At 43.2% G+C, this 26,384-nt stretch overlaps 1 protein-coding gene across 1 annotated transcript in view; it reads left to right on the top strand.

The window, feature by feature from the left end:
* Window positions 1-26,384, top strand: part of LMTK2 (lemur tyrosine kinase 2) — a 150,071-nt gene that overhangs the window by 76,513 nt on the left and 47,174 nt on the right. Inside the window, exon 7 of the mRNA XM_040356798.1 lies at window positions 19,916-20,049. Coding sequence (XP_040212732.1) covers window positions 19,916-20,049 — 134 coding nt within the window. The remainder of the gene's footprint in view (window positions 1-19,915; window positions 20,050-26,384) is intronic.

The raw sequence follows: 26,384 nt of genomic DNA, 5'->3' as shown, positions 1-26,384 counted from the left end.
AGTTTGTTGGCCGGGGAGCACTGTTTTTTTTTTCCCTTCCCTCCCCAAAGCCGGGCACCCCTTCCATAGACTCCCATGTTAAACGTCAGTCTTGTCATGGACACAGTGAGGCATGCAGATGGACATCCTAGGCTTATACTTGAGTCAATACGTTTTCCCAGTTCTTTGTGGTAAAATTGGGTGCCTTGGCTTATATTCGGGTCGGCTTATACTCGAGTATATACAGTACCTTTTTTGGCTGATTTGTATACCATGGTCACAAAACCTGCAGAGCCTTTTCCAGAGCTATGTGTTCCGGTAGGAGATTTTCACTATAGCCTGTATACACGCCCACATGTGTGATGTCAATATGTGACCTGATTAGCTCTGAGAACAAGGAAATGTTCTCTCTAGCAATAGACTAAACTGAGCATGTGCAGGACAACTACCCTATCTGTTAAAAAGGAAAAAAAATGCACATTGGTAGGGCAGTACACTAGGCCAGGGGTCTCCAAACCCCGGCCCGCGGGCCACATCCGGCCCGCTTGTGTGTTTTATCCGGCCCGCTGTGTAAACAAAGCTGCCCATGCTACCACACCATTTTTTTTTTAACTAGACAAGCAGCGCCGTTTTTTTTCATTGGATGCTGCCTGGGACCACCGAGGCTTGGCACCTCCCCTCTTCCCGCCGCTGTATCAAGTTATGATCCCTTCACGAGTGACATCACAGGTGCGGCACCTCCCCTCTTCCCGCCCGCTGCTACACTCGTGGAAGGATCGTTAATTCAAACGAAGTTTGCAAGTGCCGCACCTGGACGTCACTCGTGGAGGAACTGTAGCTTCAAACAGTGGGCGGGGAGAGGGGAGGTGCCGCGCCTGGACATCACTCGTGGAAGAACTGTAGCTTCAAACAGTGGGCGGGAAGAGGGGAGGTGCCGCATCTGGACGTCACTCGTGGAGGAACTGTAGCTTCAAACAGTGGGCGGAAGAGGGGAGGTGCCGCATCTGGACGTCACTCGTGGAAGAACTGTAGCTTCAAACAGTGGGCGGGAAGAGGGGAGGTGCCGCGCATATGATGTCACTCGTAGAGGGATCATAACTTCAAACAGCGGGCGGGAAAAGGGGAGGTGTTGCACCTCGGAGACGGGAGCTGCAGAAGAGCTGCAATCAGCTAGTATGGAGGTAAGAGGCTGACAATGTTATTGTGTTGCACAATGCTGATAAGCACACTACAGGGGAGATTGCTACATTGCTGTGCTGAAGGGAACATTGCTGGGGACACTGCTGATGGGGACACCTCTGATGGGGACACAGGTGTCCCCATCATGGTGTCCCCATCAGCGATGATGGGGACACCGGTGTCTCCATCAGCGGTGTCCCCATCATCAGAGTCCCCATCATTGGTGTGCCCCTCAGCAGTGTCCCTATCAGCAATGATGGGGATGCTGCTGATGGGGACTCCGCTGATGGGGTCACTGCTGATGGGGACACCGCTGATGGGGACATGGGGTTTTACCGCTGATGGGGACACCACTGATGGGGACACCGCTGATGGGGACACTGCTGATGGGGACATGGGGTCACTGCTGATGGGGACACTGATGGGGACACCGTTGATGGGGACACTGCTGATGGGGACACCGCTGATGGGGACATGGGGTCACTGCTGATGGGGACAACGCTAATGGGTACACCGCTGATGGGGACACTGCTGATGGGGACAACGCTGATGGGGACATGGGGTCACTGCTGATGGGGACACTGATGGGGACACCGTTGATGGGGAAACCGTTGATATTATCACTGCTGATGGGGACACTGCTGATGGGGACACCGGTGTCCCCATCAGCGGTGTACTCATCAGCGATGATGGGGACACCGTTGTCCCCATCATTGGTGTGCCCATCAGTGGTGTTCCCATCAGCAATGGTGATGGGGACACCGCTGATGGGGACATGGGGTCACTGCTGATGGGGACATGGAGTCACTTCTGATGGGGCACTGCTGATGGGGGCACTGGTGAGGAGACCGCTGATATTTTATACATACTTGATTTTTTTTCGGCCCCCAAATACTTTTAAAATTTACAATGCGGCCCTCGTGTTGAAAAGTTTGGAGACCCCTGCACTAGGCAATACAATAATCCCCAGCTCCTAATGCAGGTAGCTGGTAGAGGAAAAAAAGCCTCTGATTTTAGGTTGAATATGTCTTTATTGATTTAGAAAACATGTACAATAGTTTAGAAGACATACGGTAACTAGAAACTTTTGATTTTTAACCTTGCAGATTGAAACGCTTTAGTTAGGCTTTCTTTGCTGAGTAACTGAGGATGTTTGCATTGTTTTAGGAAGAGGTGCCAATGTCTGTGCAAATATTAGGATGGTTTTACACTTGTATAATTTTATGATTTCAGTGATTCAGGCCTTGTTCAGATGGGGTTCAGCTTGTATATAGGCAAAATGTACAGCAGGTTTTTACAAAGCATCTTGCAGAGTTTTTGACATTCTATAAAGGGTTTTTTAAAGGGTTCGTTAACCCACATTATTTACTTTATATAATCCTAATGACAGGGCCGTCTTAAAAGCATCATTGGCCCCTGGGCAAAGTAATGCTCTGGGGCCCCTACAATGGACACGTAGTACCCCCTTTTCCAGTGGAGATACAGTGCATGTAAACTTTTGACTCTGTGCCCACCTCCAGCACTACACTCACCTATACCGATCATGCAAGCAGAAGGAGGGAGCATTCCAATTATTTTGGCGCAAACAGTGCTGAACAGCTAGTCTCACCATGACACCACAATGCTACTTCCTCAAGTGGGCTCTCAGTGCTGCCGACTCAGCTTCTACTCCAGCTTCTACTCCAGGTTCTACCCCACAGCCTTTGAGTCCCGAGCATTCAAGCTGCATTGGGGGGGGTCAGCATCATTGGCGCTCCGGCCCTGCCCCTCCCTGCTGGCTGTGAAATAATGGGTATCGTTCTGCATGGCGCACCGCTGCCAACCTGCCTCCCCTGTGTATCCATCAGTCTCAGTGCCATCATGGGGCCCCCAATTTCGGGCCAGCATGGGCTCAAGGACCAGCAGTTTTGGGTGAAATGCAGGGGCCCCCATGTAGCTGGGGCCCCTGGCCAGTGCCTAGGTGTACCCTCTCATTAAGACAGCCCTGCCTAATGATCTGTGTGTGTGTGTGTGTGTGTGTGTGTGTTGTACATTAAAAAAAAAAAGCTGTATATACCTTGTTTGAGGGCTGATCGGTGGGCACTGCTATGTTTGTATGTTCCCTTAAGAGAGTCTCATTTATGTCAGTAACCCACTCTGCATACGTAGGAGTCAATGCAGAGAGACATTTTCATGCTATAAATTTTCTAGCAATAAATAGGGCTCTAAGAATAGCGACATAGGTGTCAGGTGTAAATAGCTCCTCATCCAACTAGGCAGAGTTTTGGGTCTACCTCAAGAGTGAGATTCCAAATTCTGTTATTGGAGCCTATCACTACAGTCCAATATCATCAATTTTGTACATTTCCAGAGAATGCGTATACAGTGCCTTGCAAAAGTATTTACCCCCTTGGCTTTTTACCTATTTTGTTACATTACAGCCTTTAGTTCAATCTTTTTTTAATCTGAATTATATGTGATGGATCAGAACACAATAGTTTAAAGTTTTGAGATAAAAACCAATCCACTCCTAGACCAATTGGAAATGCCCCGTAGCTTACCCAGTTCAGAGTAGTTGATTCTCACTGTAGGGGGCGTGGCTTGCTGTGACACTTCACTGATCGTGTTCCCGATGACGGAACACGATCAGTGACAGTGTCACTAGGCAGAACGGGGAGAAGTGTTTACACTAACATCTCTCCGTGAGTCGATCGCCACGGGCACGCTCACGGAGATCGCGGCGGGCGCCCACAGCAACCACTTCTTAAAGGGGACATACAGGTACATCCTTTTGCCTGCCCGTGCCATGCTGCAGACGTATATCTGCGGGCAACAAGCGGTTAAAGTGATATTAAAGGCTCCTTTTTATTAAAATTAGTAGTAGGGTGTTTTTCTACCTTAATGCAGAAAATGCATTAGAGGCAAACTTTTTTTATTTTTTTGCACGCTTATTGGACTTTGCACTTTAAATTTGCTTAGGCATCTGCAGCCAGTGGGCGAAGCTACCAATCTTGCTTCAGCTAGGTTTTGCCATCTACCAACTCCCAATGATCAGTAGTTTTGGGGGGCGCTAAGGCCCCACACTGGGGCGGCGTCGGCGATGTTAGCAGCGCTTTACTGCCAATTTACCGCCAATTGTGCTATTCGGTCACTAGCACAGTGGTTTTCCCCCCCCCCCCCCCTGCTAGTGGCCAAGAAAGGGTTAATAACCACTGCAAAATGCACCTCACTGCCAGCGGTATAGCCGCGGTGTCCCATTGATTTCAATGGGCGGGAGCGGTACACACACCGCTCTAAAGATGCGGCTAGCGGGATCTTTTTTTACCGTCCTGCTAGTGCACCGCTTTAGCGTGAAAGCCCTCAGGGCTTTCACACTGGAGATACAGCAGCGGCTGTTTAGGGTCGGTTTGCAGGCGCTATTTTTAGCGCAATAGCGCCTGCAAAACGGCCCAGTGTGAAAGGGGTCTAATGGAGCATGCTCCAGAGCAAGGTAGCAACGCATATGCTCAACGACTGGGCGTTAATTAGTAAAGCTACATTTTGAGCGTTTGATGCAGCTTATTTATGTTAACCTTGATTGCATTTATAACATTTGTCAAAACGAAAAGTCTCTCACTTTTAAATATTAAATAACTATGCTTTTCTATAGTTTAATATTATAGTTTGTTTTAGGCCCCTTTCACACTGAGGAGTTTTTCAGGCGGTTTAGCACTAAAAAGCTCCTAAATACCGCCTGAAAAACTCCTGCACTGCATTCTCAATGTGAAAGCCTGAGGGCTTTCACACTGAGGCGATGCGCTGGCAGGAGAAAAAAATCTCCTGCAAGCAGCATCTTTGGATCGGTGAGAGGAGCGGTGTGTTTACTGCTCCTTCTGCAGAGGCGCATTGCGGGCGGTATTAACCCTTTTCCGGCCATTAACGGGGGTTAATACCGCACCGCTAGCGGCCGAATACCGCTGCAATTCATACGGTATAGCGCCGCTATTTTTAGCGGCGCTATACCGACACCGCACGTCCTGCCCCAGTGTGAAAGGGGCCTAACACTCGCTTACGTAAAACTCTACTGGGACACCTTATTTACCCTACGCAGGAAAATATCTTGACTGGTCAGTTCTACAAAATTACCAACAGGTGACTAAAAGATTAGTCAGGTTTATAATAGTTATGTGCATTCTTCAGCTAGTAGAAAACCCGCTCAACCTCCTCTGTTATGACCAGCAGAGCTTGTACCTTGGATACCCCCTGAGGATCATTTTCCCTTACGGTCATTAGCTCCCAGCCAAAGTCCATGCTTAGCTGACCCCAACTGTGACCTCCTGAAACCTAAAACAAACCTAGGGTTAGGAGTATTTTTTTAGTACAGTAAAAGGATTGTTGGTAAAATTGATCCAACTATTAAGAACCTCATGTTGACCTATCAAGAAAATATTATCACGATGTCAACCACGTCAGAGTGTACTTGTGCATGTGTTGTGAAGCTGTTTTCCAGGTTTGGCTATTGCATGGTTACATTGATTCAGCTTGGACCAATGTAATTATGCGTGTGCCACAGCTGGCTGATCCCTATAGCTAGAAATCCATTGTAGCAGGTGCTGCTGCTGCAGTAATAGCCACTGGCTTCCAGATCCCTTGCTGAGCAGTAGCCTTGCTGCTTCATGCACATAGGAGAATTCTCGCTCAGCATGGGCCCCATTTTAACACTTTGAATATTTTCAATGAATGCAAATCATTCTCTGGTCGAGGTAGAAATAAGAACGTCACTGCCCTTCCTCTCGGCCTCATCCAATCAAAGAACACTTTTCCTTCATTGAGAGCAACCTCCTTAGCAACAAGATAGCCAAATGTTATGGTTTCTGGAAGCCAGTAGCAATCACTTCTGTCAGGGGCGGTTCCCACTGGTGTGATGTCTGACATGGGATGTGATTCGCATCTGTGTGATGCGATTTTAGCCATACAGCTAGTATGGCATAATTTGCATCGTGTTCGGACCCTTTTTTGGTCTGCAGCAGCATTGGATCGCATGGGTGTTCACACCCATGCGATCCGTCCTGTCCAAATTTGCAGTTTGCACTGCAATGTGCAAACTGATATGGGGGTGTCCCTAACTTTCAATTGACACTCTCAGCAGTTTGCATAGGGCACTGTGAACTGGCGCTGGGAGACATGCAATGCTGGAACCCACAGTGGATTTGCAGGGTTCCCACATCGCTGCATCTTTATTTTAAACAATAAATTATTTAAAAATGTGTATCAAATTGTTATAGCTTGTATACGGATACCAGCAAAAATGTATCCGCTACAAACCTGTATGGGCTGTTTGTCGAAATGAGTAACTAGGGTCAACACGTTTCATGGAAATTACTGCTTCTTCAGGACCTCTTAAAATGTACATGATCACAAAAGATTATTTTTCCAGAACATTTCAGTTTTATTGTAGGAGCAAGCTACTACTACACCACATGGAAACTCTGGGGCCTTTATAAAGAGCTCCGCTCTGGGGACAATCCATCTCTCATGGGCCAGCGAGACTATACCTCACTTGACTTTCCACCAGTACTCTCTGTATACTGTGTGGTCTAGTTACAAGATGCATGAAAAATATATAAAACTGAAATCTTCTAGAAAAAGAATCTACTTTTGTGATCATGTACATTTTTAAGAAGTCCTAAAGAAGCGGTAATTTCCACGAAACGTGTTATACCTAGTTCCTCATTTCGACAAACGGCCATACAGGTTTGTAGTGGATAATGTTTTGCTGGTATCCGCATAAAAGCCATAACAATTTGATACGTGTTTTTTAAATATTTTATTGTTTAAAAAAATAATTTGGAGGGGTATTTAAAATCCCACTACCTACCTTTTTGTTGCATTATGGCAGGCCATGTGGCGGTACAGTCCACCGGTCGCATGCGGCAGCTGGCTACATCTTTTTATAGTCCACAAAGATTATTGTAACTGCTCTCATCTCTGTATTTTTACAGACAAGTGTTTTAAAAGTAGTCAGGCAATGTCCATGAACTCTTCCACGGTCTATGGTCGCAGACTTTCATGTGGTACAGCTTTTCTGACTAATTGGGTTTACTGAATCCCCAGCTTGTATTTGTGTATTTTCTTGTACAAGTTTGCTTTAGATTTACAAAAAACATATAATATGAGGTCAAACCTAAACACTTTCAATTTGTATGGAATCAGGCAGGCCCTTGCACCACATAGTTGAAGGTAAATCTAACGGAAATTGAAATAGAAAATTGTGTAATGTATGGCCAGCCTAAGGGCATTTTCACACTGGGGCCACTATTTTTTAGTGGCGCCTTAACGTCATTTTAGCTGCGCTTTTTGGCCACTAGCGGGGTGCTTTTAACCCCCTGCTGGTGGCCAAAAAAGGGATAAAAGCGCCTGCAAAGCACTGCTGCAGCGGTGCTGCTCATTGATTTCAATGGGCAGGGGCGCTTTAGGAGCGGTGTATACACCGCTCCTAAAGCACCTCAAAGATGCTGCTTGCAGGACTTCTTTTTTTTTGCATCCTGCCAGCGCACCGCTCCAGTGTGAAAGCACTCAGGCTTTCACACTAAAGTGGCAGGAGAGGCGCTTTGTAAATGCTATTTAAAGCGCCTCAGTGTGAAAGTAGCTCAACTAGCATTGTGGTGCTGTAAATGTACTGCCAGGCATATGTGTTCACGGGATTGGAAAAGCCTTTAGGGTGTCACCTAGATTACAAAGCATGATTTACTTGGCAGTAATGTTGCTGTTTATTCACACCTTAATTGGAAAATGTTTTTACAAGGCGTTTCTGTAAGTTGCAATGCAGATGTTTCTAAAGATACATACAGCTTTCTGTCCCAGTAGTTTCATGTCATTATATTTAAATAGTTTCTGCTTTGTTGATGACAAACATGCACATACTGAGTGGCATTTGGGTAAATCTGCCTAATAATCTGCCTTTTACAAGATAAATGGATACTGATGTTCACTAGTGTATGTAGTCGCTGTCTTAAAGCTCTGCATATGGAAAAAAATATATTTTACTGGCACAAATGAAATTCCCAATATACATATTCAAATTCTATCAGAAGAAATTGCATTCCCATGGAAGCTGATGGACATGTGTACCCAACTCCATTGACGGTTGTTTAATAATGTAGTGTTTTATTATGCCTTACAGTGGTTGGGTATAGCAGTAATGGTTCAGACAAACAGGTTTACAAACATTGCTTTGTTGTGACAGCCGTGTTGACTGTTAGGCATATTACACAAAGCCAAGGGAAAGCAAGGACATGCTTCCAGAAAATATGCCCCTGCCACCTGTCCATATAACTAGAGGGAGATGTCTGACTTACTTTGTCTGGCCTGTCTAGTGATCTTTAAATTACATCCACATCCAGGGTCTTGACATTATTTACATTACTTTCTCGTTTATTGAAGGGCACTTGAATTCTGGGGCCGTGTTCACACTGGTACGACACGACAGTCATACCACTTTGGATCTGACTTTGCCCTGCGACTTGAAGTCCGACTTCAATGAACAGGGGTCCGACTTTGATTTCTGACAATACCAGGCTCTGTTTAGTATGAATCTTTAGGGGGAGCTCCACGCAAATTGTTAAAAAAAAAAAAAAAAAAAAAAAAAAAAAAAACCCTGCCATGGGTTTCCCCTCCATGAGCATACCCAGCTCTTTGGTCTTGTATGAATTTTAATGGGAATCCACTCACGCTCATTCACATAGGGTGGGGGGCCCAGGATCTGGGGGGCCTCTTATTAGAGGGAGCTTCCAGATTCCTATAAGCTCCCCGGCAACCAACGGCCAGGGTTGTCGGGAAGAGGCTCTTGTCCTCATCAACATGGGGGCAAGGTGCTTTGGGGTGGGGGGTGCCTCCAAAGCAGCCTCCCCATGTTGAGGGAAATGCGGCCTGGAAACAGTTCAGGAGAGAGCTTGATCGTCCCCACCCCCTTTCCTGACCTGCCAGGCTGTGTGCACAGAAAAGGGTCTGGTATGGATTTTGGGTGGACCCCCATGCCTTTTTTTTTTTGGTGTGGGTGGTTTCCCTTGAAATCCATACCAGACCAAAGGGCCTGGTATGCTCATGTAGGCCCATGCCGTTGTTTGTGTGTTTTGTTTTTTTTTTGGCGTGGAGTTCCCCTTCAAGATCATCAGAGCACAATTTGCATGCTAAAGTCGAATCAGTTAAGACAGCAATCCAACCATGATATTCAATGTGCTGAAGTAGGATCAAAGTGCACAGAGCATTTTCAAAGTCAGACTAACTCTTGTCAGACCAGTTAGGGCAGCTCCAAAAGGGGAAACATTGATTTTTACACGTGAATGACGCATGACGTGTGAAAACCAATATTTCCATTTGAGAACAGTCTTAACTGGTCCAACACAAATCGGTCCGACATTAGAAAAAGTTCCTGCACTTCCTTGGTCCAACTTTGTCCCATTTTCAGCCCATTCAATATCCTTCAAGTTGGATCCTCGTTCTAGCCATCTGACTTGTGACATCTGAAATGGTGATTACAGCAGCAGGAAAAGGAATTTGTGTCACACTGGGATTGTTTTGATTGGTCAAAGGAAAAGTCAGACTATCTCTAAAGTCAGCAAAATCGTATTCTGTTCAAGTCAGATGGAAGTAGAGTCGATGTCACAGGGCAAAGTAGGATCAACGGTCATACAAGTTGTGTCGTACTAGTGTGAACCCGGCCTTAAAGGATGAGTTGGAAAAAGTATATATATATATATATATATATATATATATATAATTTTTTATTTTTTTTGGAGCCTGGAAAACATTGCACCTGTAAACATCAGATTACAGGTGCAATGCAGGCTTCCTGCAGAATGTCTATGCAAGCTGTCTGCTCGTACAGGCATGCAATTTCACACTGACCGAATCGGTGAACTACCTAGAATGCTTAACAGTGCCTCGGCAGTTCATTAAGAACTACAAGTGGTCAGCCGTGAAGACTGTTAGTACTTGTAGTTTATTCATTCACAGAACTCGATGAATGATCTAGCCATGAGGGAGGACCATCAAACGTGAACTTATTCTTTAACCTTCAGCTTACACGGTCACCTATAGGAGGACTGGTAAGCTTTAAAAAAAAATGTAGCCTGGGATAGCCACTCTCACTAACGGCATGCCTCAGATTTTTGCTGATGTCATAAGACAGTGATGGCGAACCTGTGGCATGCGTGCCACAGCCGGCACGCCGAGCCCTCTCTGTGAGCACGTGAGAAAATCCTGTACTGAGGTATATCGCGTCCACAGCTCCCCTTCACATAGAACTACATCTCCCACAAGCATCTGGGGCCAGGGATGATATGTCTAGGATGGGACTGGACGAGATGAAGGGTTGCTCCGGGTTGGATGGCAGGCGGAACATGTGGTGGGGATTGAGCCAATGGGGGGCCGTGTCTAGGATGGGCGTGGACGAGATGAAGGGCTGCTCCGGGTTGGATGGCAGGCGGAGCACGTGGTGGGGATTGAGCCAATGGGGGGACCGTGTTGGTGCCTACTGATGATGCCCAATCACAAGCCATTCTCATGCAATGGCAATTGTTAAAGTAAGTGCACATGCTGTGTGGGGAATAAATGTGTTTAGCTGTGTACACTGTTTATGTGCCTCTTCAAATAGAATCTAATCCTCCTGGGATTTTTTTTTCTTCTCGTTACCAACATTGCCACAAAATATGGAATTGTATAGTCAGAATAATGTTGTGTATATGCTGTCTGTGTTACAGCAGATGTCTCATGCTTTGTGTTGACTATTCAGGCTTCTCTAGAAGGTCTCCAAGATGGTGCAAGCAGTGTCAGCCTTACAGACCAATCAGTTGGTATCGCTGAGGGAAATTTCAAGGACGTTGGGTCTGATGACCTCGTGTTTCCCTGCAGTACCATGGGCAAGATTCCATCAGAGACCATTGCAGAAATTCCTTCTGGAAAACTGGGATGGAGACGCAAGGTCCCTGGAGCCAAGAGTTTGGTTACCTACCAAGGTAAAAATAAGTTTGTAGTGGTGGAGGACAAATCTGCACCTAACAAAAGGCCTGCCATGGTCCATTCCGGTATCCAAGAGGATCACGACAGACGCAAGTTCCTGGGGATGGGGAGCCCACGTCAAAGACCAAGTCGCACAGGGGAAATGGTCCTTGAGAGAAGCAAAAGCTTAATCGAACCAGAGAGAGCTGCTAGCGGTTCAGAGAGCCCTGCAAGCCTTTCAGTCGGAGATCAGGGGTCACAATCTCCAGATCCTATCTGACAACATTGCGACAGTTGCGTACCTCCACAAACAGGGAGGCACGAGGAGTCGGATTCTTTAATGGATTGCAGAGGAAATTTTGTCATGGGCAGAAGTAAATCTAGTCAATTTCAGCAGCTCACCTGAAGGGGACGCAAAACTGTCTGGCAGACTATCTGTCGCCACAATGTGGAGCGAGACAATTGGTCGCTTCATCCAGAGGTCTTTGCAGAGATCACCAACAAATGGGGTTGTCCCGAAGCAGATCTGTTCGCAAATCGGGACAACCGCAAGACGCAGGAGTTTTTTCTCTCTAAACCCAAAAGATCAATCACTGGGGATCGATGCCCTGGCGAATCCGTGGCCATTCGACCTCTGCTACGCCTTTCCGCCGATCAGACTTATTCCGGAAGTGCTCCGGAAGTTTCTCCTAGAAGAAACAGACCTCATTCTGATCGCCTCCTTCTGGCCCAGGAGGCCATGGTTTTCCCTGCTACAGTCTCTGGTCTCGGAGCCTCCACTGAGACTTCAGAACAGAGAGGACTTGCTGTCGCAGGGTCCAGTGTCACACCCACAGGTGGTTTCCTTAAGTTTGACGGCTTGGTATCTGAAGAAAAGATACTGAAGGCTCAGGCATTGTCTGACAAAGTGATCAGAACTTTGGTGAATTGCAGAAAACCAGTCACTAGAGCTATATATTGCAAAGTTTGGAAAAAAGTTTAATTCATGGTTGTCTGAAAACCAAAGATCAACGCATGACGTTGCTTCTATTTTGGATTTTTTTCAAGAGGGTGTCGACAAGGGTCTTTCAGTTAGTACCTTGAAGGTACAGGCGGCAGCTACCAGTGTTTTCCTTCAGTTTTCTCTTTTGGAAAATCCCACGGTAGCAAGATTTTTTAAATCCATTTCAAGGGCCAGGTCAGTAGTGCTAAGAAGTTGTCCAACATGGGACCTGTCCTTGGTACTTCAAACTCTGGTTGAGTTTCCTTTTGAGCCCTTAGAGGATATTTCTGTTAAATTACTTACCTTAAAAACTATTTTTTTTTAGTGGCAATTACTTCAGCTCGTAGAGTAAGCGAGTTACAGGCCTTATCAATGAGGGAGCCATTCCTCACAATTTTTGAGGATCGAGTTGTTTTAAAAACTGATCCAGGTTTTTTTGCCTAAGGTAGCCAGTACATTTCACAGATCACAGGACATTGTACTGCCATCCTTTTTGTAGTTCGCCACAGTGTGATCAGGAAAATACATTTCGTTTTTTTTTTATGTGAGAAGAACCCTTCTTGCCTATTTGGAGGTCACCAAGACCTTCAGAATGACAGACGCTTTATTTGTCCTTTTTTCCGGTACACACAAGGGTAAGAGTGCATCTAAAGCCACATTGGCTAGATGGATTAAGCAAGCCATCTCGGAAGCTTACAAAATTAGAGAAGTTCCTACACCTTTTGTTACTGCGCATTCAACAAGAGCTTTGTCTGCGTCCTGGGCTGAGAGGGCTGGTGCTTCACCGGAACAAATCTGAAAGGCTGCCACATGGTCCAGTTATTCGACCTTCATTAAACATTATCGCCTGGATCTGCTATCCGCTCAAGAACAGGCGTTTGGTCGAAAGGTCCTTCAGGCAGTTGTCCCACCCTAGACTGGTAAGTTCTGGCTCATCGTCTCATGGGCTGTCCTGGAAGACGCTTGAGAGAAAAGCTGAGTTAGGCTTACCGGTAACTCCTTTTTTGAGAGTCTTCCAGGACAGCCGGATTCCCACCCGGTTTTGTATGGAAGTTATGTGTTTTAATGCATACGTTTTTCAGGGTAGTCCTACGGTTCTTGAAGACTGGCATGGGGCCTGGAGGACCGCCCTTTTATTCAGTGGGGGTTAACGTGTTTCCTGTCCTGGTAGGAGGAGCCCTAGGTCTCATGGGCTGTCCTGGAAGACTCTCAGAAAAGGAGTTACCGGTAAGCCTAACTCAGCTTTTCAGTACCCATGCTGTCTTATGTGACAGTTACTAGGACTGTGAGCCACAGGGACATAGAAACCACTAAAAACCGGCGCGGTCCTTGGAACTTGCCCACTATTCTTTTTTTCTTTCTTTTTTTTTTAAATAAAAAAAAACAGTTGTTCATAAATTATAAAGGGTTAAATTATAAATTTGTTAATTATAAAGGGTTAAAGCTCTTCCTCAGATTGTACATTCATTATATCTATACATCTAATATATAATATTCAATGTTATGTTGGAACTTCAGAGTAGCATACTTTTTTTGATTACACTTTTCTATTCCTGTGATCTGCCAAGCCAACTTTCTAATACCTCTTCTTCTTTTTTTTTTTTTTTCCTTCCTTTCTCTCCAGTAAAAACAAATATACAAATGTTTGATTTGCAGTTTGCTATGGCACAATATGTAAATGTATCAGAAAATGGTACCATGCTGCCACCCAGTGGAATTTTAAGTTCCATCATATATAAGCTTTTACCTTTTGACAAGAAAAATTGTATTTTGGACCAATTTCACAAACAAAAAAAGGGAATTGTTGAGATGATTAATAGTTTTTATTTTTTATACTAAGTTACCTGTGTTTTTAGTTTTATATATATATATATATATATATATATATATATATATATATATATATATATATATATATATATATATATATATATATATATATATATATATATATAAAAAAAAAAACTTGATCCCAAATTATATTTACACGAAGGACTGGTAAGCTGCAACATATAGTATATGCAAAATTCTTTATTCAAGCATTAGCCCATACAGGAGAAAGGGATATTGCCGCTCCAGGTAGGTCAAGCAGTAAACCTCTCCTCCCAGTTTAGAAGCCACAGGTGCTGGCTATCCATATAGCAATGAGATGGAAAGAAGTTCTGGTCAGTCGCACGCCAAAATTTCCTTTTTATTCAAAAATGTTTATCAAAAATGCATGCCACAGCATGTATTTTTGATTACATTTTTTGAATAAAAGGCAATTTTTGCAGTGCGGCTGTCCAGAACTTGTTTTTTTTTATCTCATTAGTCCATACAAACTGAGATTTCTACTATAAACATCTCCTGTAAAAGTTTCTACCCAGAAAATTCTGCTTTTACCTTCTAGTTTTGCCACCCGAACCACAAATGCCATGTAAAATAACTCTCACAAGACTCCCACATAGTGGCCACGACACTTCAGCAGAGTCTGAGAGCAGTACAGCAGAGTCCCCAAGTGATTTGGGCTGGAGTTGCACTGTTAGCATGCATGGTAACACCAGCATGTAATGGACCCATAGCATTTCGCTTTGTTTTTCACACTAGACTGCACTGCATGCAGTAGTTGTGAACAAGCCACATGGCAAAGAATAGGATTTCTGCTTGACATGCACTTTTATGCAGCAAAATGGAAGACACTTTCTGCATTAAATTGGATGAGTGTAAATAGGGCCCTCCAAATGCCCTAAACTTGCATTGCTTACTGAGGTAATCTACTCGCATATGTGAATTCATTCTAGTGGCTAGACTATATATGAATATTCTAGCCACTAGAATGAGTTTACACGTATGTCTGTAAACACCATACAAGCGTAATTACACCCAAAAACAAGCCTTTTTTTTTGCACTGTATTTTTCTGTGCAGAAAGATCTAGACTGGAATATTTTAGTGCGTGTGTGTGTGTGTGTGCGCGCGCGCATCTTTAAAAAAAAAAAAAAAATGCTCTGAAGTTTTTTTGGTTCTTTAAAAAAGAAAAAAAAATCCAAAAAAGACTGGGAACATGTACAGTCTGCTCTTTTCTCCCATAGGAAACTTGACCATAGTGTAAGACACCTTGGTACCATACAAAAAAAACTGCTGTAGGAGAAGTTAATGCAGAATTGGAGTGTACCCCTGGGCAAGGGTTTCTGGTCTAGGGGTGCAGGGATAGGGTGCTCTCTTAGCTGCAGTTGCATACTCTCCTCCTCCTCCATGTACATTGCAGGGTCAGTAGCCTTGCACCATACATAATATTGAGGGAGCTCCCACAATCCAGAGCTTCAGGTAAAACCACACTGGAGCCTGCTGGACCAAGGAATAGGGTAAGTAATCGCCTTAATACTGCTCCCCTATGGTAAAGGGGGGCAGATGTCACTGCAAGGGTTGTATTTACCTTTTTTGGCTTTAATGGAATGGTAGGGACACAGATTATCTGTCCGATTTTTAGTTTTTTTTTTTTTGTTTTTTTTAAGCTGGATATACACTATCTGTAGTAAGCCAGGCCAACCACTGCTTAGTCACCATGCTGTCATTGTTTTTGTTCTAGGAATACCAGTTTCTATGCCTGAACAATGCAAGTCTGGTGAGCTGAGTACGCTGTAGATTCTTTGCTGTCTGTCTGAAAATTAAAAAGGGGCAGCATAGCATATAACCACATAATGAAAGGCTAGAACCCCAGGCTAAACCACATATAGAAATTTGCAGTGTGTGACATTTGTTGCTTGGAGTGCCTCTAAATTGTACGTGTGATGGTGCTTGGGGAATTTTCTATGCTGACATAATTATTCTGTTAAGTTTTAAGTTCTGGCCACAGCAAATGAGCAATACACTCCTCCCTGAATAATAGAAAAAATACATTCTGTCATCTCTTAATATTGGAACAACTCATGATTAATGGAAACAATAAAATGACACCTGTGGAAATTTCCTGCAAGCATGGAATTCATGAGTGAATCTCTTCCATGTATTTGATCTTCTTGTGTATTTCTGTTTATCTGCTTATGAAATATGTTTCAGCTAAATTTTGGATGCCGGTTGTCACACTGCACCCCCCAGTTGAGGTAGCAGCCAAAAGGTGTATATCTAGATCAGGGTTCTTCAAACTACGGCCCTCCAGTTGTTCAGGAACTACAATTCCCATCATACCTATTCATGTCTGTGAATGTCAGTGTGTTACACTGCCTCATGGGATGTGTGGTTCTACAACAGCTGGAGGGCCGTAGTTTGAGGATCCCTGATCTAGATGGAGGCTGGCTGGTGACACACACCCCTAGTCACCTGCTCTCCATCTACTCATTAGCACTTGTATGCCTCTACTGAGGAAACTAGAAAAGTTTAGTTAGGACCACATGAATGCAGAGAGCCTTGTAAGGGCTCTTTCACACGGAGCGGACCGTTTCTGGGTCCGCTCCGTGTGTCTCCGTCGGCTCAGCGGGGATCCCTGCTCAGCTGTCGGCGGATAGGGCGGTCCCCGCACACAGTGCAGGGACCGTCCTGTCTCAGCTCCGCTCTGCCCTATGGGTAACCGGATGCAGACGGACCGTCTGTCCGTCTGCATTAGTTCTGTTCCGCCGGACGGAAGAAAAATAGGGTTTTCTTCCGTCCGAAAACCGGATCCCGACGGACGCTAGCGGATGCTCCATCCGCTAACGGAAGCGATCCCATAGGGATGTATTACAAGTCCGTTAACGGACTTGTAAAAACGGACAGGCGGAGCGGACGTCTGAAAGGGGCCTAAGCGGCCTGTGGCTTATCCATATATTTGCAAATGTGTGCAACCAATCCTCTGCTTTTAACATACCAAGTTAGACCGTTGAATTCGGCTTGCAATTTGGTTGCCAAGTTATTTTTTTATTTTTTTTAAATGTTTTTATTTTCAATATGTAAATAAACATACAGTGGTTCAACAATCAAATTCAAGTCGAGTATTGTGATACATATACAATTAGTCAATTTCAATAAGGAGAAACAACAATTCTAGTCACTGAAAACAAATAACAGTGTATCATATTTTAGAGAGAAATGGAGTAGGGAAAGGGAAGAGAGGACAAAGAAAGGGGAAGAAGCTTATGAAATGAAGTGTGGCAGCAATAAAAAGAGTCAAACACATAAAATACCATCTCGTGCGAAACTTGATGAAACTTATTCCATAAGGAACAGATGAAAGCCGGTGAGGTCAATTGATAGACAATAACTGAAATTCACTAGATTCTGTGAAGTTAGACCAGCATGCCCATTTTTTATTGAAACTGTTAGAGGAATCGTTCGATTGATGGATTAGGTTTTCCATATCTGCTATATGTTGAACTTTTTTTATCCAATCAGAAATAGTAGGGGGGGAGGACTGCAACCATTATATTGGGATGCAAAGCCTGGCCGCATTTATGAGATGTAAAACAATTGAGTTTTTATATGTTGAATGGGGTAGGGAAGAAAGATGCAGTAAGTATTGCTCAGCCGTGTAATCAGGGGTGTAGGTAGTAATACTAGAAATTAGGTTGTGAATTTTTCTCCAAAAGGGCTTAAGAATGCAATCCCACCATATATGGAGCAGAGATCCCAGAGCAATATTGCATCGCCAGCATACGGCTGAGACACTCGGATTAAATTTGCAAATAATTTGGGGTGTTTTGTACCATCTTGAATAGATCTTATACCCATTTTCTTGAGTCAAAACGTTCAAGGAACCTTTATGCATCCTGCGAAAAATAACCTGCCATTGGTCGGTAGATATATCAATGCCAAGTTCATCTTCCCACTTTAGATTAGTGACGTCTGCCTTTAAATCCAAACTGGAAAAAAACATGGCATACAGGAAGGAGATTAAGTGCCTTTGGGGAGCGTTTTTAAGGCAAAGAATCTCAAACTGTGTTTTTGGTCTGTTCCATACCGAGTATGAATTCGACCTGTTAACGAATTTGGTAAACTGAACAAATTCCTGTGGAGAAATCGCACTATTAAGTTTGAGCCTGGTTATTACGCTATACTACTTTATTTATTTACTTATACATACTGTTTTCATCAACACGCATCTCATTTAAAGTCCCAACCCTTTCTTTCAATTGATATGGAATTTGGGGGGGGGGGGATTTTTTCAGAGGTTCCCCTTAATATTCATACCAGTCCCCCCTGCCATTTTTTTCAATGACTTTGATCTGTATTGCCGGGACCTGACAATTTGTGACTAGCCACGAGTAGTTTTAAATGACTGTATTTATTGGCGTATAACGCTCACTTTTTTACCCTGAAAATAGAGGGTAAACTGTGCCTGCGTGTTGTACGCAGGGGGCTGTGGAAGTTTTTTTTTCCTGAAATTTCCCTCTTAAAGCGATTGTATACTCGCAATAATTATTTTTTTTTTTTACACACCTACAAGGCATAATGAGCTAGTATGCACCGCATGCTAGCTCATTATGAAATACGTACCTTGGAACGAGGTGTAGAGAACTTACCTGGTCCACGCCGAGCGAGATGTCATCTTGCCTCGGCATGTCTTCCGTGTATCGCCGCTCCAGTGCTGTGATTGGCTGGAGCGGCGATGCCGTCACTCCCGCACGCACCACTTCATTCCGGCAAGGTCCGGCAGCTGCCAGGCCTTTAGCCAAGAATCTCTGCGGCGCATTGCGACAGGAATATCTCCTAAACTGTACAGGTTTAGGAGATCTTCTTTATACCTACAGGTAAGCCTTATTATAGGCTTACCTGTAGGTAAAAGTGGTAGTAAAGAGTTTACTACCACTTTAAAGTTACAGTGTGTGTTATATGCCTGTGCGTGTTATACACCGATAAATGCGGTACTTTTTTTATTTAGAAATGACATTTTGTGCAGGGACAGTTGTAAATACAGGAAACATTCGCTACTTTTCAAGCCCCCCCACCAAAATTTAAAGGAATATTGCACTTTTATTGTTTCACTTAAAGCATTAATAAAATCACTGCTCCCGAAAAAACAAGTTTTTTTTTTTTTTAACTTTTGATACATGTCCCCAGGGCCCCACTTTTTATGACAATAACTTGCATATTAACCTTTAAAATGAGCACTTTTGACTTCATGTTCGTGTCCCATAGACTTTAACGGTGTTTGCGTGATCAAACAAATTTTTTGCCTGTTCACATGTTCTGGTGCGAACCGAACCAGTGGGTGTTCGACTCATCCCTAGTCATTAGAACAGCGACGGTGCATATTTTTAGCACCGATCGCCGTATTGGTTTCGCTGGTTTCCACAAAATGTCAGAATGTCTGCCTCAATATCACAGGTCCGCTATAAGACGCTGATGGCCGCCATTTCTAGTATAAAAATTCCAGTAAATATCCCATAGTTTGTAGACGCTATAACTTTGTGCAAGTCCGGAGGTCAAGTGGTTAAAGACACATTTTTTTTTTTTTTTTTTTTAACCATGCGGGAAGCCAGAATTTGCTGTTAAGCTGATCTGTAACTCTTGAATTTTATAAGCCTGGGCCCCTGGTTGGTAGCTTACTATGGTGTCTAATACTATGGACTGCTTTTATTTTCAAAAGTTAACCTAGTTGTTAAAAGCTAGTGGCTATTTTGCAGTATAAACAGGAAGAAACCTAAATTACCCATAAAAGGAAATGTACATGCTGTGTTCAGGAGGAATTCTTATTTGAGACGTGAAACATGATGAGTTGAAGACTATTAAGCTGTTCAACTTTACTAATAATAACCTTGTTGACTGATTAGATCTAAGTAATGTATTTAGTTGCTGCTTTTTAAGCATCTCTGAAGTGCAATCAGCAGATGAAGAAGCGGATGATGATATGTTGCTTTCCTTTGCAGGGTGACCTGAAGACCTATTTAAGTAATGAGAGGGAGAAGTTGAACAGCGACACGGAGATCATGCTGCTGCAGCGTATGGCATGTGAGATTGCCGCTGGACTCGCCGTAATGCACAAACACAATTTTGTACACTGGTACGTGTATCAGACTTACAGTAGTGATCTTTTCTTTTGTTTCAAAATATGGGAAATTGTGTTTAATATGCTTTTTAAGGAGGAGGAAATGCCACTATGTATGCAAAAAGCTAGAGGGATAGGCAGACCTCTTAAAATCAACCTCCAAAAAGTTTTAAAAGGCATTTCCAGAGTAAAACAAAATCTGATTTGGTTGGAACCCACCGATGGATTAAACTATTATGAGCTTTGTGCAGTACTAAAGTCGAGGACCTCGTTTTAATATTTATTGAACTTGTAAATCCAATCAAATTTCCAGTTTGCTTCATAATATGCAGCAAATTCCTTTTTATATGGGCTGCAAAAATCTCTAGAAAACAGTTTTAGCCCTTTTTTCCTGCGCTCACTCTCTTTGGTACGAGACCTTTTATCTGTCATTCTAATTGAGAAAGATCTGAGCCCCCAGGCTGCCATCCAGCTTTCTCAATTATATTCCAGCACTGTCGGGGGTTTTCATATTGGTTCAGGTAAGAAGTAGGACTTTCAAACTGCTGTTTGAAGTGCTTGGCAAATTGGCATCTGACCACAAAAGTAAAATGTGCCCTCAAGGAATTTTAAAGCTGTTTTACTATGCTGAAGAACGGCAACAGGGGGGTGATGCTGGTGAACTGTCTAGTGCATAAGATTATTTTTATTGTCCATTTAGGGACACAGGAATTGTAACCCCTTTGCACTCAGCCCCGTTATCTAGTGCCTGTATGCCCCAGGGGCGGGATGAATCAGTGATCATGTGACCACTGATTGGCTGTCACAATGGTCACATAATCAGTAGCTGGTCACGCCAGCTACCAACCATAGGTGGGGACTGAGCCGTCTGTGAAAATAAAAATGGGCAGCTGAGCCATTGTTACTGCCCACCTAAACTGTAGAACAGCCTGATGGGCCTGTTCACATGCCATGGCATTTATAACTTGGGCACCACTTGTCAAACTCACCCACTGAGTTCAGCAGGGCCATGCTGCAACTATGTACAATGCATGCAACTGTAGTCTAGCCAATATAGAGTTAAAGGGTCACTAAAGGAAAACCTTTTTTTTGCTGCAGGGTATAGAGACATAATAGTTAACGGATTCCTTTTAAAAATGATTAAAAATTGATAACCAATCATATAATGTACCTACAGTTTCGTTTTTGCTGTTTCCTGGTTCTCTGATGTACAGAGCCAGAGAGCCAATAGAGGGCAGTGAAGGTTTTGCAAAACGAAACTGGATTGGTGCTGAGGGGTTTTAGACACACCTCCTTGATTAGTCACCACAGTGAGAAATCTCCCAGTACTGTGGTGATCAGGAAACAGATAACCAGGAAGTGTCCAGAACAGAGAGGAATTACAGCAACATCAAAGCAAAAACGAACAATGAGGACATGAAACCAGGACTGCAGTAAGGTAAAGGAAGCTATTTAGCTAAAAAAAAAAATCCTTTAGTGACCCTTTAAATCAGGCGGTGAGGAGGCAATAAAACACTTCCCCACTGCTTTAAAAACCACTGGATCAATACATTGGTGCTTGGAGCGGCGCTTTTTGTTTACATGTGTCACAGCCATGGCTGCCCCCATGCACACAATGGAGAAATAAGTTTAGACATTAAGGAAGAGGAATTATGATGTTCGCAGGATTACCAAGTGAAAAGGGCAAAGCCTGAAAAACATAAACTAATGCAGCCACCACATCTAAAGATTGGAAAGCTGCAACATAATACATTTTTGTTTTGGGGTTTTAATATGCTTTTAAATACAGTTGCAATCGTTACTAAATAGTATCAGCAATTCATTGATTTTTTTTTTTGCCAGAAGTTGCACTTTAACTTTCATATTATTGTACAATGTACATCTCTACTTTACTGCGCTTTTATTTCTTCATGTCCAAACTACACCCTCAAAAAGCAGAGATGTCAAATTTAAATGCAATTGGATTCCTCTTCTTTAATCTGCGAAGAACTGCTGAAAATAGCAGTCAGCACTTTAATCAGTTTGATCTATGACATCACTTTGGTATGAATTCAGCATCTTGCCTGTCAGTGAGCAGATACTTAATCTATGCTCAGAGAAAGCACTTGTTGCCATTCTTTACAAATAGCTGACATTTGACACGTGGTTTCGAGTGGTTTCCCTGACCTATTGGTTAGGAAGGCCTGCAAGCTGTCTAGACCCAGAGCGTGAAGTGTCTGTAAAATCAGATCCAGTGTTTTTTCAGTTTTTAATCTGCATGCCAGCTTGCAACTTATGTAAATATCTGGTATGCAGTAACTCTGCTTGTTCATATTGTGGCATTTTGAGACCTCGGCTTAACTATAGATGGCAAATTTGTTTTCCCTTAAAGTGGAGTTCCACCCATAAATATAACATTACATCAGTAGTTTTAAAAAAATGTCATTAGTTCTTTAAGAATTTTTTTTTTTTTTTAATGCCTTCAAAGTGTTGTTGCTAGGCAGAATAGTTAATCTTCCCACTTCCTGCACCTAGGTGCTTAAGCTTCCTAACCTACACCGCACAGACTCCTGGGAATGTAGTGGGTGTAACTTTCCAGGAGTCTGTGCAATCCCCAGTCTCGAAGAATCATGTGACTTGGACAGTACAGGCACTGAAACCTGATCTGAAACCTATTACACTGCTTGTAATGGCTGAAATCCAGGAAGTCATACAGTCTGGCTTCATGATGCCCACACATAAGATGGCCCCAGTCAATTTCTATTTTATAAAGTGTCTAAATGCTGTAACAACCTAACAAAACGGACCTTAGTTTACAGACTAACTTTACTAGAATACATTAAGCTTGTGTATTACAGGGGTATTTATATTTAAAAAGTGAAATTGTGGCCGGAACTCCGCTTTAACAAATATTTTAATACAGATCAGAATGCAGCTAGACTGGTTTAATACAATTAAGAGACTAGTTACAGAATACACTTGTGTGTAATATATCTATCTATCCATCTATATAATTAACTTTTTTATTTATTTTTTACAATTCTGCTCACTTTGACAACAACAGTTGTAGTAAGAATCCTTGCTACTACACATTCTTTCTGCACTTTAACTTCCGAAATGGTTCTGTTGCACCGTTTTTTTTTGTTTTTTTTTTTCTTCTGGCGTTTGTTGGCATTCTTTCTTCTTAACTCTACAAGATCAGTTGTCCAAAGACTGACCATCATTGCTTTTGGGTCGAAATTTCTATTTGTTGAACCATAGAAGGCAATGGGACAGCGTCTAAGTTTAGCACTATAACCTTTTAATTCATAGGAACGTTGATGACACTCTCACAAGAGGGCGAATAAAAACCAGCATGCATGACAATAGGATCCTCTTCTCCGATCAGCGGGTGCTGGCGGTCAATCGTTGGCTGGGACCCGCTGATCAGCTTGTGCTGTGACCCTTCCCGTAAGTGCTTGATCACGTACTAGATACATGATCCAGCGCAGGAGAGTCACTCTTCCTCCGTACTCCTATGTGAAGTGGTCAGCAAGTGGATGCACCCAAAAAAAAAAAAAATTTAAACGTAAAGAATATGGAGGAGACCCAGCACAATCAAAGTTTAATACATACTTGAATATGAATTTGTTTCATCCAGTGTATAGGTCCATGTTGGCTTTTAATTTAGGAGTGTCTTATTGGGGTGAATGCTTGGGTTAAGGAGTGTCTTATTGGGGTAAATGCTTGAGTTAATGTGTTGCTAAACCCAGGACCCTGCAAACCCACAAAATGCAATTATTTTAGTAAATATAAACTGCTAAATACCTTTTCTCATCAGCAGTATATAGCAGTCTTGTGATTTCTATCAGTTCCCGGTGAAGCTTGTAGGAGGAGTTTCCATACTGCATTGAGCTGTCCTATGAGGCTGCAGGGCTCCTGACCCTCTGCCTGGAGAGTGCTGATTGGCCCTGTGCTGATCACATGCATTCCCCCAAGAAAATAAAAACTTCTCTAGCAATACACACCAAACTGAGCATGTGCAGCCTGACTCCAAATGCTCTTGCTTATCTGGACTTGTCCAGGATGACAGTGCAGGAAGGGGAAGATCTATGCATACAGGATCAAACGGCCTTTTTACACAATGCAGAGGATTAACCCCTTAGGTTCCAGTGAGTATAACCAGCATGATTGACTGCATATGCAGACAGATTTTACTGTTGTGGGTTTAGTAACACTTTTATATTTGTTGGCATTAAAATAAGGTAAGTTTGATTTGCAATAACAGAAATTAGAAACCCTGTAACAGGAGTTTAAGCCCAGGCCCCTGTGCTTAATGCTTGACATCTACTGCCACTGGCAACCAGTAGTAAGCCTCTCCCAGGACTTGCTGCTGAGCCTTGGTGTTTGAGGTTCATATAAACCTGAAATGATTTGGTTGGATTGGCACGAGATATATCTCAAAGTGAATTTATTTTCTACGATCTTCTATATTTGATCAGTGTTAAAACAAACTGCCTTTCATGTCCCCTCCCTATTGCATTGACCTAAACATGCATGTTTAGTGTGAGCCAAGCTTGCAGTACATTAATATGGAAATATCATTTGGCAGTGAAGACCATGAGCTAAGGATCCTATACATTTGTGCCCGCTCATAAAAACACCACCTGATGGCCAGCTTCAGACAAACATGGCCTGTCTTTGTGTTTTTAGAGATCGATTTGGAAAGCACTGAACCAGGTCACTGAGCTTGATAATCATTTCTTGCTGGGTGAAATTTCACCAACTGACCCCCATAACACTGTAAACCTGAAAAACAGCCTCCCTGAATCGAGGTTTCCTGCTTAAAGTATATGTGAGCCCTTAACTTAGAACAAATTTAGAAACTGTGTTCTTATCTGCATAAGGGGCTTAGAAAGGTGGGTTTCCTGTGAATGGCTGGCTGTTCACGGGGGCATGTCAGCACAAGTCTTGGCCAATGCAGGACAGACAGGCTTTTAGCACAGCCAGAAAACGGACCATTCTGGGATGAATGTCCTCTCATGCCTAGCATGGTCAGTTTGTAAATAGGAAAGCAGGGGGCCTGGCAGGATCACCAGGAATTTCACACAAAGGAAGCAATGCAAGTAGAATGGGATCCTTTTGGAACACAAGTATATGGCACAGGAAAAATGAAATGTTGACGTAACCTATATTCCTTAAAGCGGGGGTTCACCCTAAAAAAAAAACTCTAACATTACATCCAGCATACAAACGACATTTACAGTATGCAGGTCTTTTTTTTTGTTTTTTTGCCGTACATACCGATATAGTGTGATTTTTTTATTTTTTTTCCCCCGGGTTATGATTCCTGCGGGACTGGGCGTTCCTATCTCTGGGTTAGATGATTGACGCGTTGTGAAAACGTTCCCATGTCGCACAAGGCGCGTCACCAGTTTTCCGTAAATAGCCGAGCTGCGAGTCGGCGCTACTATACGGCGCCTGCAGTGTAGAGCTGACTGCACAGGCGCCGTATAGCGCCGACTCGCAGCTCGGCTATTTACGGAAAACTGGTGATGTGCCTTGTGCGACATGGGAACTTTTTCACAACACGTCAATCATCTAACCCAGAGATAGGAACGCCCAGTCCCACGGGAATCGGAACCCGGGGAGAATTTTACAATATAACAGTATGTACGGCGAAAAAAAAAAAGACCTGCATACTGTAAATGTCGTTAGTATGCTGGATGTAATGTTAGAAATGATTTTTTAGGGTGAACCCCCGCTTTAAGACCAATGACTACATTATTAGCGGAAATGTACTAGGTGGAAATTTTGTTATGCGTATGATTCTGTTCTTTGCATCTGAATGGTAACATTTGCAGAATACCTGTACAGTTACTTTGAATTTGTAGTATACATCTGATGATATTTGGTACAACCGATTTTGAGAGATTTAAGAAAAAAAAAGCGTGTGTATGCGAGTTCTTGAAAATTGTAAACTTGTCAGTAAATGGGACTTCTAGGGATTCACGGCCTAGCGGTAGCTGGGACTGGACATTTATAGTGAGGGAGGGTATGGGAACCATTTTGATGCTTTTAATTTACACACATTGATCTCTGTGATCCACAAATCTCTGCTTACTAGAGTTGTGTGTTTATGTATCTTTATAATATAGGCAGATGGGAACTTTACATTGTAAAAATAGGACCTGCAATCTGAGTTCATTGATATGACTTTACTAGTACATATTTTGTTGGTACTCTTGGTGACTTCTACCTTTTTCAGTATTTGTGACTGATATTGGTGAATGTGTTGTGGTGTTTGGCTGGAACTCCTATTCACAATAGCCATACATTGGAGAGGCAATGTGTTTACTTCTGGCAACAATATCCTGATGCTGTCTGAGTTA

Source organism: Rana temporaria, chromosome 6 (assembly GCF_905171775.1).
Source record: "Rana temporaria chromosome 6, aRanTem1.1, whole genome shotgun sequence".
NCBI lineage: Eukaryota > Metazoa > Chordata > Amphibia > Anura > Ranidae > Rana > Rana temporaria.
The sequence above is the reverse complement of the archived record's forward strand: the minus strand, read 5'-3'. Positions and strand labels throughout refer to the sequence as shown.